The sequence below is a fragment of the Mustela nigripes genome, chromosome 6 (assembly GCF_022355385.1).
Source record: "Mustela nigripes isolate SB6536 chromosome 6, MUSNIG.SB6536, whole genome shotgun sequence".
NCBI classification, from domain to species: domain Eukaryota; kingdom Metazoa; phylum Chordata; class Mammalia; order Carnivora; family Mustelidae; genus Mustela; species Mustela nigripes.
In genome coordinates, this window is record NC_081562.1 from 106,071,334 (window position 1) to 106,084,862 (window position 13,529).

Here is a 13,529-nt window from a genome sequence, read left to right on the forward strand (position 1 = left end):
CCTTTTCAATACTCATAACTCTACAATAAACTGACAATACTTCCTATATTGTTACTTGTTTGAAGCCTTGCTTTGACCTTAAGAGAGAATTATTTCATTATAATTTTATAGGTTAGTGTATTGACTATTTCATTTGGCTCCTGGTCTCTGTCCCTGACTTTCTGTGATTGCCTTATAGGTCTCTGAGGAACATGAGTGCAATGAGGAAGCTTCTCAGGAAGATGAGGGGTTTATGGGCATGTCCCCTCTTTTACAAGCCCATCACGCTATGGAAAGAATGGAAGAATTTGTTTGTAAGGTAAGTTATAAGTTTCTTATCATTTCTATGCTATATATTTAACCCTTCCCAAACAGGAACCTTTAAGGAGATTAGCAGTACCTTAGCCTTTGGTTACTGTGGACATTATCCTTGGCAAAATGGAGACAGAAACAGTTTCATGACTTTAACCGTGTTTAAGACAAAATACATTTGTTTGCCTGAAGTAGCCATGATAAAGTTGTGATAAAACTGGAATATTCATTCAGGAAAGAGGTGTTTCCTGATGAAAATTAACAGAGTAGATGTTTTGCTGATAGTTTAGATAAGACAGAATGAAAGTTGGGAGTGGTTGTGAAAGACCCGGGGATCCCCTTACCCAAGAATCCAACACTGCCACTGGATGCAATCAGCAAGAGGTTCTTTATTGTTACGCAGGCGCCTGCCGATGGTCAGCGCGCGCCTGCGGGTGGTCAGCAGCTCCTGCTAGCTGAGCACACCCGGCTGGGGTGGTGCTGGGTTTTTATAGACAGGTACAAACAAGTTTTGGGTGGGGCGCAACTGATTGGTTGAAAGTTAGAACTTTTGAAAAAGGCATACTTGTGGAGTTTGCTGATTGGCTTTGGGGACCCGCACGCGTGAAGAGAGAGGCGGGAAGGGGGAACAAGCTGATTGGTTCTGAGGGCCCGCGCGCGGGAGGGGGGAACAAGAAGGGGGAAGGTAGGAATGCCATCATGGCGTCTCTATTATTTCTATAAGCCAAGCGGTTACAGAAGGGCAAAAGAGCGATTAATAAGCAATTAATAACCTAATTAATAACCTGGTCTATACCTAAAAGCCAGCGGTTTACAGAAAAGCAAACAAGCGGTTAGTTATCCTATCTATCTTCTAGGGGAGGGGTCTTTCAGTTGATCCCTAGAGATACTAAAATGCCATGCAAGTCCCTTGAATCTCTTCTGCGACTGGGATGACAAATGTGCTAATCTTTCTAAGGATTCTGTGGGTAGTCAAACTAATCTTTAGATAGAGATTTCCCAGTTTTCATGCAGATCTAGCATTTCTAGTTCATCTGGCATGTTTTCTGTCTTTTAAGGTTTTTTCCTAACGCATTCTGATTCTTTAGGTCATATTGTGGTTTTTTTTTCCTTCGGAAATGGTAACTGGAATTGGGGTTGCATTCTTAGAAGAGTCAGAGACACTGGTAAATTTATAACTACTTGATAATCTGATCAATAGGGACCCTGTTAGGAATTATCCAAAATCATAAGTCAGTCTGTGTTAGTATGTGTAAATAAATTTATTTGTTAAACATTTCTGGAGCGCTCTTGATTATTTAGAGAGAAATTTGTGTGACCCGTGGCTTTTTTTAAATAGGTTTCATGGAACCAAGACTTTCTGTGCATGTGGTCTTAGGTCCTGAAAACCAAGTTAGGTTTTCCTACATTTACAGTGGTGGTAGAAATAATTGGGGGCCAGTTGACTTTAGAATACTGTACTTTTGACCAGAGGATGAGGAAACATTATAATCTGAGTATAGACATCCCTTCTAAGAGAAAGGGGATGGGTAGAGAGTAGTGGGGGAGAGGTTTAAACATTTATAGGTCTACTTAGAGCCCAGGAAATTTTCAGTATTTAAAAATTGGTTAAGAAAAAGCAAAACAATAGATTCTTTCCAGTGATTTCTGTCTCAGAAGAATTAACACACAAGGATATAAAGGATATGTTTTGTTTTTCATAAAGCAAATTTGGTGTTAAATCTCTTGAAGTTGAATATTTAGTGTCTGGGCCGTTAGGGATTTTTAATATTTACAGATCAGTGGGGTACTGTAGTTAACTTGACTGCCTTTTTATCCTCCTTTTCTGAACTAACAATAAAAAGTAAAAGCAAATAAAACTTTGAATGTAACAGAGAATGGGGGAATAAATAGGGCATTTATTTGCTCCAAGCTGTGATTTACTGAAGAAAAATGAGTGGAGCACAAAAATTATTACCATTCTCTTATCATCCTCTAGCACTTTGTCTGTGAGAGTGACCTGGAGAGGCTTCTTCTGACATAGTGTTCTCCATGCTTGCTCCGCCTGCTGTGGTCATGCAACTGAGCGCACTTGACAGCTTGATGGGTCTAGTGACACACAAAATTTTTTTCTTAGGTTGCAAAGATGTAAACAGAACTTAAAACAAAGTGTCCTGTGGCCTTGCTTTTCCCTTTTGGAAAAGCTTTTCTTACAGGAAAAGGGGAAATAAAATCAGTTAGTCTTTATAGAGTGTCCAATTTGATCATGCTCTTTTTTTCCAGCCTTTAGTTAAAAAGAAATGTTTTGTGCATTAATGGTCTAATACAAATCCAGTGGACCATTGCTCAAATGTTTGATTTATGCATTGCCTTTGTCAAGCTTATAAATAAATATGTATTTGGCCAAGCTGTGATCCTGTTCTTTTTTCCTTGGGGAGTAAGACATTGCCTATTTGGGTTGACTCCAAGTTGAGGATTGAGAGTGCAGTGTCTGTTGTATAGGACACTAACTTCAGTGTAATTATGAGAGTATAGTTCCTTGGCTCAGTTTAGACTGCTAGAATGTTTAGAAACAATGGAGAAAAATCACTCTGACATTATGTGCAAATATAACTAGTAAGAATCTCAGCATATTCTTTCTGACTGCAAAAAAGGGAGCATCTTGGCTGTGTGGTTAACACAATAGCACTTTTCATATGGTCACAGCAGAGCTGTTTGCAGATTGTGAACTGCCTTGAGGATGTAAGGATTGATTTCTCTTTTCCTCTCCCTCTTAGAGAATAAAATTCTCCCAAAGTAAAACAGAGCAGCATCTTGTAAAGTTAATGTTAACAATAGCTATCTTTTTTCAAGTCCAAATTAGAGAAAATAAATTCAGTATCTTAGAGTATTCTCTATCTCTCCAGAAAGTCATTTGGAAGATCTCAAACAGCTACTTTTACAAGTGGTAAACCTATTATTACCAGTAGACTTTAAATATCTAGATTAGTCTTTTGGCATTATTGTATTTCATTGTGTGTTACGAACAAGCATGAAATGGCCAGATTATCCTAATTACCAGCCTCAGGGTTTGAGTTAGAAGGCGAGAGAGTAAGTGGGGAGGCTAGAGAGAATGAGTTTTAGTAGTGTTAAGAGGGCCACTTCTCTTAAATTGTTAGTTCTTGCTTCCTTTGGAGTTACACAGAGGATCAGTTCTTTTACAAGCATACTTCAATAAAAAGGATTAAGGGGAGCAGAGATCAGGAAGATGTGTAGCAGAAGGATTGGGCTCAGCAGCTGGCAGTCATTTTGCATCACATAGAAGAAAGAGAGCCAAGATTGTATAGCCCAGCTGCGCTGTTTGTTTGCCAGAACCCTGAGGGGTAGGAGTGGGGTCATTGTCTCAACCTGAATACTATAGGTAGAGCACTTATACCTGGCATTTTCCCTTATATCTTTCTGATTAGCAGAAACAAGGTAGTTAGGATTAAGTGATCCTTCTGATGTGGGCTGAGACACATTAAAAGAAGCAGAGTGCAGAAGTTGACAGGTTTTTGAGGACTGATACCAAATTCCTGATCTCTCTTCTGTTAAGAGTCCGAGGGGGAGGGACAGTGAAGAAAGGGAGAAAAAGGGGGTGGTGATGATGAGACTTTTGAAGGGCCCTTAATGTTTGAGTTTCTTTGCCTCTCTCCAGCATGAGGAGGGTGGGTTAGTCACTAACTCTTAGGTAGATAGTAGCCTCTGGGGATGGTCTGGGTTACATTCCACCCGTGGGGTGGATGTTGGAGTTTGCTAATTCACTTACAAGGGCTCTGGGTTATTTCATCTGATCCTTACGAAGTAACCAAAGTATCATCCCATTTTTATAAATGAGGAAACTGGGGCTTGGTGATTTTCTCATTAAAGCTCCTTTAACTAGTTAATGATAGAGATCCAAGATTTTTGACTCCTGTGCACTTTTTTTTAGTTCATCATGTTTGTTGTGGTAGGAAGAGAAGGGAAAGGGAGAGAATTTAGCAGAAGCCACACAAGTGCTTCTATATACAGGTTTGGCTCTCGAATGATGCAGGGGTTAAAGGTACTGACCCCTTGGCAGTTGAAAATCCATGCATAATTTTTGGCTCCTCCAGAACTTAATTATTAATAGCCTACTACTGATTGGGAACCTTACCAGTAGCATTAAAAAGCCAACACATATTTTGTACAATATATGTATTAGAAACTATATTCTTAAAGTAAGCTAGAGAAAAAAATGTTAGTAACATTATAAGAGAAAATTCATTTATAGTGATGAAGTTCTAGAACCTAGGTGAGGTTTGGTGGGCTGAGGTCCGGAGCCGATGACCAAGAAAGAATTCTTGAGACATCTTTGGTGCAAAATGGTGGTTTATTAAAGCACGGGACAGGACCCGTGGGCAGGAAGAGCTGCTGCCCCGGGTTGTGAGGGATGGCAGGTTATGTATCCTGCTGTTGGGGGAAGGTGAGGGGAAGGGAGGTTTCAGTGGAGTTTTCATATGCTAAAGAGGGCCTACAAGGTGCCAGGATGTTCCAGGCCTGCCGGAGGCCTTGCCCTTGCTGCTGGATCAATGTTGTCTTTAGACCAGCCATTAACATTAAGATCTTTGGGAGACTTTTTGGTGGGGTCTCACAATCCTGCTATCAATCGTCTTTGTTAGTGAGATTTAGGACATTTGTAAGCCAAGGGAGACTCCTGTCTAGCAGGATTGTGAGCTCTGCAAGTTAACTATTTGCTTATTGTTCATGGCAGTCAGGGCTGCCTGAGGGATGCTACACTTATGGAGGGGAAAGGGTGAAGAGGGGGTGCAAGGCGCCAGCTTTTGCTTTGTCCTCAGCCAGCCTCCTGCTCCCTCATCAATAGGACCGTACTGTAAAAAATCTGCATGTAAGTCGACCCGCACATTTCATAACCACGTTCAAGGTTCAGCTGTACTTTTTTTTCCACCAACAGAAATGTTAAATAAAAGCAGTCATATTTAATTATTATCACAGGGGCTTTTCAGAGGTAAAGTCTGTTGTGGATGATGAAGAAAGGTAAGTCAGTACAGGTGGACCCTACCTTTACCCAGACTGAAATGAAGCTTGAAACCATTTTTTTAGGGCAACTGGTGTTGCTACATTGACAAAACCACAAAGATATTTAATACTCTTCTTCCAGGTATGGGAAGGTCGGTGGCGAGTAATCCCTCATGATGTACTACCAGACTGGCTCAAGGATAACGATTTCCTTTTACATGGACATCGGCCCCCAATGCCTTCTTTCCGGGCCTGTTTTAAGAGCATTTTCAGAATACACACAGAGACAGGCAACATCTGGACACATCTTTTAGGTATGTAATATCAGTGGTGCAAGGAATTAGTGATTCACTTACTTTTTTTTTTTCCCCATGTATTTGAGGATATGGATAAAACAAATGTATTTGGGATTTGCCATTTTGTTTTCTGGATGTCTAATGATGCAGTTTCTTACTGGTTTATTCTGTTGTTATCCTAGTTTGCACTCTGATTTTATTACAGCTAAGTCATCATTCTCTACTAGATTTTCAGACTGTGTCCTTGAACCAGGCCTAGGGAAAGCTGCTGTACAAAATGTGGTATAGTGTCTTGATGAACACTGTGAGAAAGGTGCTTATTTAGTAGAAATAAGCTGATTTTTCAAAATCATTACTTAGCATAATGAAAATTAAATTTCATTTACTTGAAGTAGAATGTGGTCTCTAATATTTTTTTCCATCCTGATTGCATATTAAAGAAAGAATACAGGAAGGGGCACCTGGGTGGCTCAGTTGTTAAGTGTCTGCCCTTGGCTGTGGTAATGATCCCAGGGTCCCAGGCTGGAGCCCTGCAATGGGCTCCCTGCTCAGCAGGAAGCTTGCTTCTCCGTGTCCCCTCTTCTTGCTTGTGTTTGCTCTCTCACTGGCTCTTCCTGTCTGTCAAATAAATAAAATCTTAAAAAAAAAAAGTACAATAGGGGAAGAATAGTCTTTTCAGCAAATAGTATTTGGGAAAACTGAGTAATTACATGTAAGAGTCCAGTTGGATCCCTGCCTCATTACAAAATTCATTCAAAATGGATCAAAGAGACCTAAACTTAAGAACTAAAACTGTAGAATTATTAGGTAAAAACATAGATGTCAATCTTTGTGACCTTAGATTAGGTGATAATTTCTTAGAATTGACACGTAAGTTTAGTATAGACAACCAATGAAAAAAAACAGATAAATTGGACCCCCCCCTTTTTAAAAAGATTATTTATTTATTTACTCAACACAGAGACAGCGAGAGAGGGAATATAATAAGCAGGGGGAGTGGGAGAGAGAGAAGGAGGCTTCCCGCTAAGCAGGGAGCCTGACACAGGGCATGATCCCAGGACCCGGGATCGTGACCTGAGCTGAAGGCAGATGCCCAACAACTGAGCCACCCATGTGCCCCTAAATTGGACTTTCTCAAAATTAAAAACTTTTGTATATCAAAGGACATTATCAAGAAAGTGGAAAGATAATCCACAAAATGGGAGAAAATGTTTGCAGATCATCTATTTGATGAGAATCTAAGAATTTTGACAACTAAACAATGAAAGGACAACCCAGTTTAAAAAATGGGTAAAGCATCTGAATAGACAGACATTTCTCCAAAGATCTACAAGTGGTCAATAAAATACATGAAAAGATGCTCAAGTGTCCACACTATTTCAGTTTTTAAAAAGGGGGGGGAAAAGGGATGCTCAACATCATTAGTCATTTTGGGAAATGCAAATCATGAGATACCACCTTCCACTTGCTAAAATGGCTGTAATCAAGAAAATGGAAATTAACAAGTTTTGGCAAGGATATAGAAAGATGTCAACTCTCATACTTTACTGGTAGGAGTGTTATTATGGTACAGCCTTTATGGAAAACAATTTTGACAGTTCCTTAGAAAGTTAAACAGAGGTATAAGTAGTTCTGCTCCTTAATTATGTACTCAAGAGAATTGAAAACATGTTCACACAAAAACATGTATACAAATGTTTTCAGCAACATTATTTATAATATTTAAAAAGTAGAAACAACCCAAGCATCTTTCAACTGGTGAATGGGTAAATAAAATGTGGTCTATCCATGCAAATGAAGTATATATGGTCATTAAAAGAGATGAAGTACTGATGATATGTGTTAACAACATGGGTGACCCTTGAAATATTACGCTAAGTGGAACAAGCCAGACACAAAAGGCCACATACTATATAACTCATATACACGAAATGCCCGGAATGTGAAAAGCCAGAGATAGAAAGATTAGTGTCGTCTAGGGCTAGATGCAGAGTATGGAGTGGGAGATGAATGTAGTAATTATGGGCTTCTTTTTGGGGTGATGAAAATATTCTGAAATTAAATAATAGTGATGGTTGCACAGACCTGTGAGTATACGAAATCTTTTCTGGTTTACCCATTCGACTTGCATTTTTTTTTTCACACATTTGATTTCTGTTGTGTCCCCAGATGCCTTCCTACCTGCTAGTGTAGTGAGGGTGGAATAGGGTGGCAAATACAGTTCATTGCTGACTCCTAACTCAGGGGTAAAGTTTTATTAACTAGAACAGTTACTTAGCACATGTTTAACATCTTAATTTCGGTGCCTTCCTTGTGTTAAGTGACTTTTTTTTTTTAAAGAAATTTTAAAGGTTTTATTTATTTATTTGACAGAGGGAGAGAGAGATCACAAGCAGGCAGAGAGGCAGACAGAGAGAGAGAGAGGGAAGCAGGCTCCCCGAGGAGCAGAGAGCTGGATGCGGGGCTCGATCCCAGGACCCTGAGATCATGACCTGAGCGAAGACAGAGGCTTAACCCACTGAGCCACCCAGGCGCCCTGTGACCTTCTCCTAAGTAGTAAGAACATGTATTTTAGTGTGAAGAAGACCAGCTTATTTATTTATTTTTAAGATTTTTATTTATCTGTTTGACAGAGAGAGACTCAGCGAGAGAGGAAACACAAGCAGGGGGAGTGGGAGAGGGAGAAGCAGGCTTCCTGTGGAGCAAGGAGTCCGATGTGGGGCTCAGTCCCAGGACCCTGGGATCATGACCTGAGGCAAAGGCAGACACTTACCAACTGAGCTAGCCAGGTGCCCTAGAATAGAAGAGCAATTTAAAAACTGATTATGAAATTGAATGAATAGGCATTTTATTGTCCTTAACTCTTGAATCTGTTGGGTTAACCAGTGAGAACCAGAGAAGCACAATGTTCCTTGACAGCTACTGGTGGAGGAAAGCTGTATTTCTTTTCCTTCCTTCTTTCTTTTTTTTTTTTAAATGATGTTTATTTATTTGGTGGAGAGGAGAGGGAGAAGCAGGCTCCCTGCCCATGCAGGACTCAGTCCAGGACCCTGGGACCGTAACCTGAGCAGAAAGCAGGTGCTCAACCAACTGAGCCATGCAGGCACCCTGAAAGCTGTATTTCTTGACAGGGTTTGGAGGCATTTGAATTCATTACAAGAGCAAACAGAAAATGGGTCTTTGAAAGCTGGGCTCCAGCATATGTGCCAAAAACTTTCTAAATGAAATTTTATCCTAGACCTAGAGGTAGAAGTGGACAAATTTAGCCTTCTAAGAAGTAGTAGCATTGTCTTGTTTCTTTTTGGATTATGCTCTTAGATAAATAAAGTACTATTCCTATACAAAAACACTTGTTTTTTGAAGCTGAGGAGTATATGGTACCAGCAATGTTTGAAGTAGACCAGAATTTTGGATATGCTTTAGTTATTTGGAAAATCTTTCTCCTGGAGCTTTTGATTCAGATACTGTGATTGTGAAGGACTGAGAACTTCATCAACACACAACACTTGTTTCCTGACAAGGATCCTCTTTTTTCTCTCTCTACTCTTTTTGTAGGTTGTGTATTCTTCCTGTGCCTGGGGATCTTTTATATGTTTCGCCCAAACATCTCCTTTGTGGCCCCTCTGCAAGAGAAGGTGGTCTTTGGATTATTCTTCTTGGGGGCCATTCTCTGCCTTTCTTTTTCATGGCTCTTCCACACGGTCTACTGCCACTCAGAAGGGGTCTCCCGGCTCTTCTCTAAGTAAGTATTTGAAAGTCTACATTGTAATCAAGTATTTGAGTCAGTGGTTAGGGAAGAATATCTAGCAGAATTGCCAGAATTCTTGATACTGTCTGATGGGAACTTAAATTTTTTTTTTTTAAATTAAAGCAAGCATTCCTGTTTGCCTCTTGTCTGTTACCTGCTAGCTCATGTCATAGGGGAGTAATTGGAACCTGTCTGTAGTGGGCTGTATTTTTTAATATCACATGACTTTCTTTCCTTTTTTTAGACTGGATTACTCTGGTATTGCTCTTCTGATTATGGGAAGTTTTGTTCCATGGCTTTATTACTCTTTCTACTGTAATCCACAACCTTGCTTCATCTACTTGATTGTCATCTGTGTGCTGGGCATTGCGGCCATTATAGTTTCCCAGTGGGACATGTTTGCTACCCCTCAGTATCGAGGCGTACGAGCAGGTAAGAGATGTTGGGGTTTTACATTGCGCCTTTGCTAATTTACCAGTCATTTGCCAGTCTACTTGCCAAGTCCTCTGCTATGTACTTGTGATGCAAAGATAAATAAGTCACAGTTCCTGTTCTTCAGGAGCTTTTAATATGGTAGTATTCATTAGTTGTCTTAAAGTGCATGGAGTTGAGGGGCATGGTGAGCTTTATGAGTCAGTGTATATGTATTTGTAATTCACTTGAGTTTATGACTATATACTGTCCATAAGGCAGTGTCTTTGTAAACTTTGTTAAAAATGATTACTCTTTATCAGCTTGGAGTGTACTTTTTTAAGTGATTGGGTTATTGGTATCATTTTTTTGGTTTTGTGTTTTTATTCGAAAATGTGTACTGCTTAGGTAAATAAAACTTCATACTGATTGTATTCTACTAACACAAGTACCATACATCTCTTCTAATATAGGGATAAGGAAACTTTGTATATTTAGAATCATGCCTGTCTCGATGGAGTGTGTTTGGAAAACCAGAAACCTCTGGTTGAGCCTTCCTCTAGGAGTGGGGATTTCACCAGGGACATGTTTTTGTTTCCTACTGGACTGGGACTCCTTGTAGCCAGGACCATGTCCTTCAGTGTTCTATCCTATCAAACCTGGTGTCTACTGAGAATGAACAAGTAGTAGTAAAAGGAGTATTTTTTCCTTTTGACCTTTAAAAAACCAAACAAAAACCCCAGCCCAAAGCCCAAAACCATTTCGTATTAAAATCCAAGCCATGGTATATCTGCAATTTCCTGCAAGGTTAGAAGTTAGAATTTAACTTCTTGTTAATGACCACTGTTCACAACAGTCTACCCACTGACCCTTTTAAGTAGAGAAGCAGTGGTCAGGCATGACTTTCAGCAGTGCTTAACTGTGGGGCTAAGCCTGCTTCAACACAGGAGTTGAGAGTACAGCTGAACATTCTGCTGTAAAAATACACATCAGAAGAACCAAGCTCTTGAGCTTTTGACTTCCAGAATGGTAGGCAAAACCACTAGAACCTCTGGTTAGCATGTAGAGGAAAATAACAAGTGAAACAGGATTGTGATGGTTTTTCTTTAATGAGTAGAAGTAGGAAAAGGTTTTTATTTAGGCCTGGTTGATTCCCTTTTGTGAGATGAGCGTTGCCATTTTCCTCTTCTCTTGTAGATGCCCATTATTTATCATGTGTATGTGCATACATACATTGTTGCACACCAGCAACTTATTTGGTAATGTCCAAAACAAGTGATAGGCTTTTTGTTTTGTGTTTAGAGAGTTAAAGGTTATTTTTAACTCTCTCTGTCAAAATGTAGGAGCAGTTACTGGCTCCTGGGTGTGAGATGTTCCTGTGGTATTTCAACTGACACAGATTTGTATATATACTCATAAATTCACACACATATATTACTCAGCTTTTACAAACTGTTACTTAACATTCCATTTGTGACAGTCTGATTTTTATTTCATTGTAGTTCACTAAAAAATAAAAAAATGCTAATCCAGATTCACTTAGTTGATCTTACAGCCTAAGTCATATCCAGAAGTTTGAAAAACACTGCTGTAGATGATTTTGAAGGCAGTAGGGCTGTGGTGGAATGATTCTGATAGATTTCTGTACCAGATTGGTATTTCTGGGTCTGGGAGCTTTCAGGAGCAGTTGTGACCTCCCTCCAACCTCCTCAGTTACCACCCCCTGCTCTTCCATTCCACTTCAATGCCGGGAATCCCTGTTGTTTTAGAGGGGAGACAAAATATGTGAAATTGCTCTGTATTGCAGTCTCTTTGTCTACAAAGTGGAAGCATTGAGGAAGGTTTAAACAAACTTCTAGAGCTGTCTGTACCTGAAGCACTTAGCAACACAGTTCTAAACCCATTGAGGACTGCTGACTTGTTAAGCTGAGCCTCTCTCAGCAGGAGGCTCCTTACCTTTGTAAATGGGTCTATCTTTTAGAACACAGCTGCTGCTGTCTGTTGTGGCAGTATCCCAGAGTTTGAAGGCCACCTTTTTCCTTTCAAACAAGAAGCATCATACTTGAAATACTGTTTATAGAATTACTAGTGCTATGTTGTAATATTTCTTCTTCCTTATTTCTCTTCTGCATTTTTACTTTATTTTATTCTTGTAATTGCCAGGAGTATTTTTGGGCCTTGGCCTGAGTGGAATCATTCCTACCTTGCACTATGTCATCTCGGAGGGATTCCTGAAGGCCGCCACCATAGGGCAGATCGGCTGGTTGATGCTGATGGCCAGCCTCTATATCACAGGCGCCGCCCTCTATGCTGCGCGCATCCCTGAACGCTTTTTTCCTGGCAAGTGTGATATCTGGGTAAGTATGACCAGGGGGAGGTAGTATGTATACATACATATCTGATAGTATATTACTGGCAGACCAGGAAGTGAAATAATTGAAGTTGTTTTAGACTCAAAATTGAGAGACCCGTATTTTAGTTATAACTCTTTTTCTTTAGTTGTGTGTCTCTGAATGGTAAGTACAGTGAGGACTAACATTTACTGAACACTTACTTGGTGGCTGGCATGGTACTGAGTGAGTGCTTTGCACAGGTTACCTCATTTAATACATTGGCCCTATAAGGTATGACACTGTTATTAATGTTTTCATTTTACAGATCAGGAAATGAGGTTTAGGGAGATTAGGTAACTTGTCCAATGTTAGGACAAGTTATTGCTGTGTGAAAAAAGTAGAATTTGAATCAGGCTAGTCTAATATCAGAGTCTGTGCTCCTGTAGTACACTGAACTGGCAAGGAAGACAGTTTGTTTTGGTTTCTTCATTTAGAAAATGAGGGTGATTGACTAGATTGTTTATCAAAGCCCCACCCCCCTTTTAAAAGATTTTATTTATTTGAGAGAGAGAGAGTATGAGCAGGGGTAAGGGGCAAAGGGAGAGGGAGAAACAGACTCTCTGCTGAGCAGGGAGCCTGATGCAGGGCTCGATCCCAGGACCCTGAGATCATGACCTGAGCTGAAGGCAGGGGCTTAACCAACTGAGAGCCACCCAGGCCACCCCTACCAGAGTTCTTTTTGATACTAAAATTCGGTGATTTGTAACAAGAGATTTGTGTTTAGGTGTGTTTGGTAGCAAGAGAGGAAGGAGAGCTAACTAAATTGTGGTTAAGAGAGTGGGAAAGAGAAGGGGAAAGAAATATAAGTGTCCAATAGATGGAAAATTTTGTAATTGAAAATGGCCTGAAACATTTTCAGTAGGTGCAGGATTGAAGAGGTTTTTTTTTGTTTGTTTGTTTGTTTTTTTTTTTAAAGTTTTTATTTATTTATTTGACAGAGATCACAGGTAGGCAGAGAGGCAGGCAGAAAGATGGGCAAGCAGGCTTCTGCCAAGCAGAGATCAGGGCTCGATCCCAGGACCCTGGGATCATGACCTGAGCTGAAGGCAGAGGCTTTAACCCAGAGCCACACAGGCGCCTTAAAGAATTGTTTGATATGAAGTCTGACCTTTAGAATTCTGTTCCTTGACCTGTTGCTGATTATTGTAAACTAAATTGATCATCCAGTCTTCAAAGTGTAATTTAGCCCTCCATAAAATGAATATAATGCTAATTTAGGCAACCTTTTCAGATTCAAATTAGTTAATTTATCTTTTGGAGATTGCCTTCTCATCATTTTGACATCAGTTATGGAGATAACCCCCCCCCCCCTTATTTTGAGAATTTTGAGAATGAATTGATTTCCTAGGAACCTTTTCCTGGGATGTGACTTATGGCTCTTTCTAGTTTAACCTC

At 40.0% G+C, this 13,529-nt stretch overlaps 1 protein-coding gene across 3 annotated transcripts in view; it reads left to right on the plus strand.

Annotated features, from left to right (window-relative positions):
• The window catches only part of ADIPOR2 (adiponectin receptor 2), a 99,459-nt gene that overhangs the window by 82,370 nt on the left and 3,560 nt on the right, over positions 1-13,529 (plus strand). For all 3 annotated transcript variants that reach the window (XM_059403896.1, XM_059403897.1, XM_059403894.1), the window contains 5 exons: positions 179-298; positions 5,429-5,600; positions 9,138-9,324; positions 9,575-9,762; positions 11,905-12,098. In XM_059403896.1, coding sequence (XP_059259879.1) covers positions 179-298; positions 5,429-5,600; positions 9,138-9,324; positions 9,575-9,762; positions 11,905-12,098 — 861 coding nt within the window. The remainder of the gene's footprint in view (positions 1-178; positions 299-5,428; positions 5,601-9,137; positions 9,325-9,574; positions 9,763-11,904; positions 12,099-13,529) is intronic.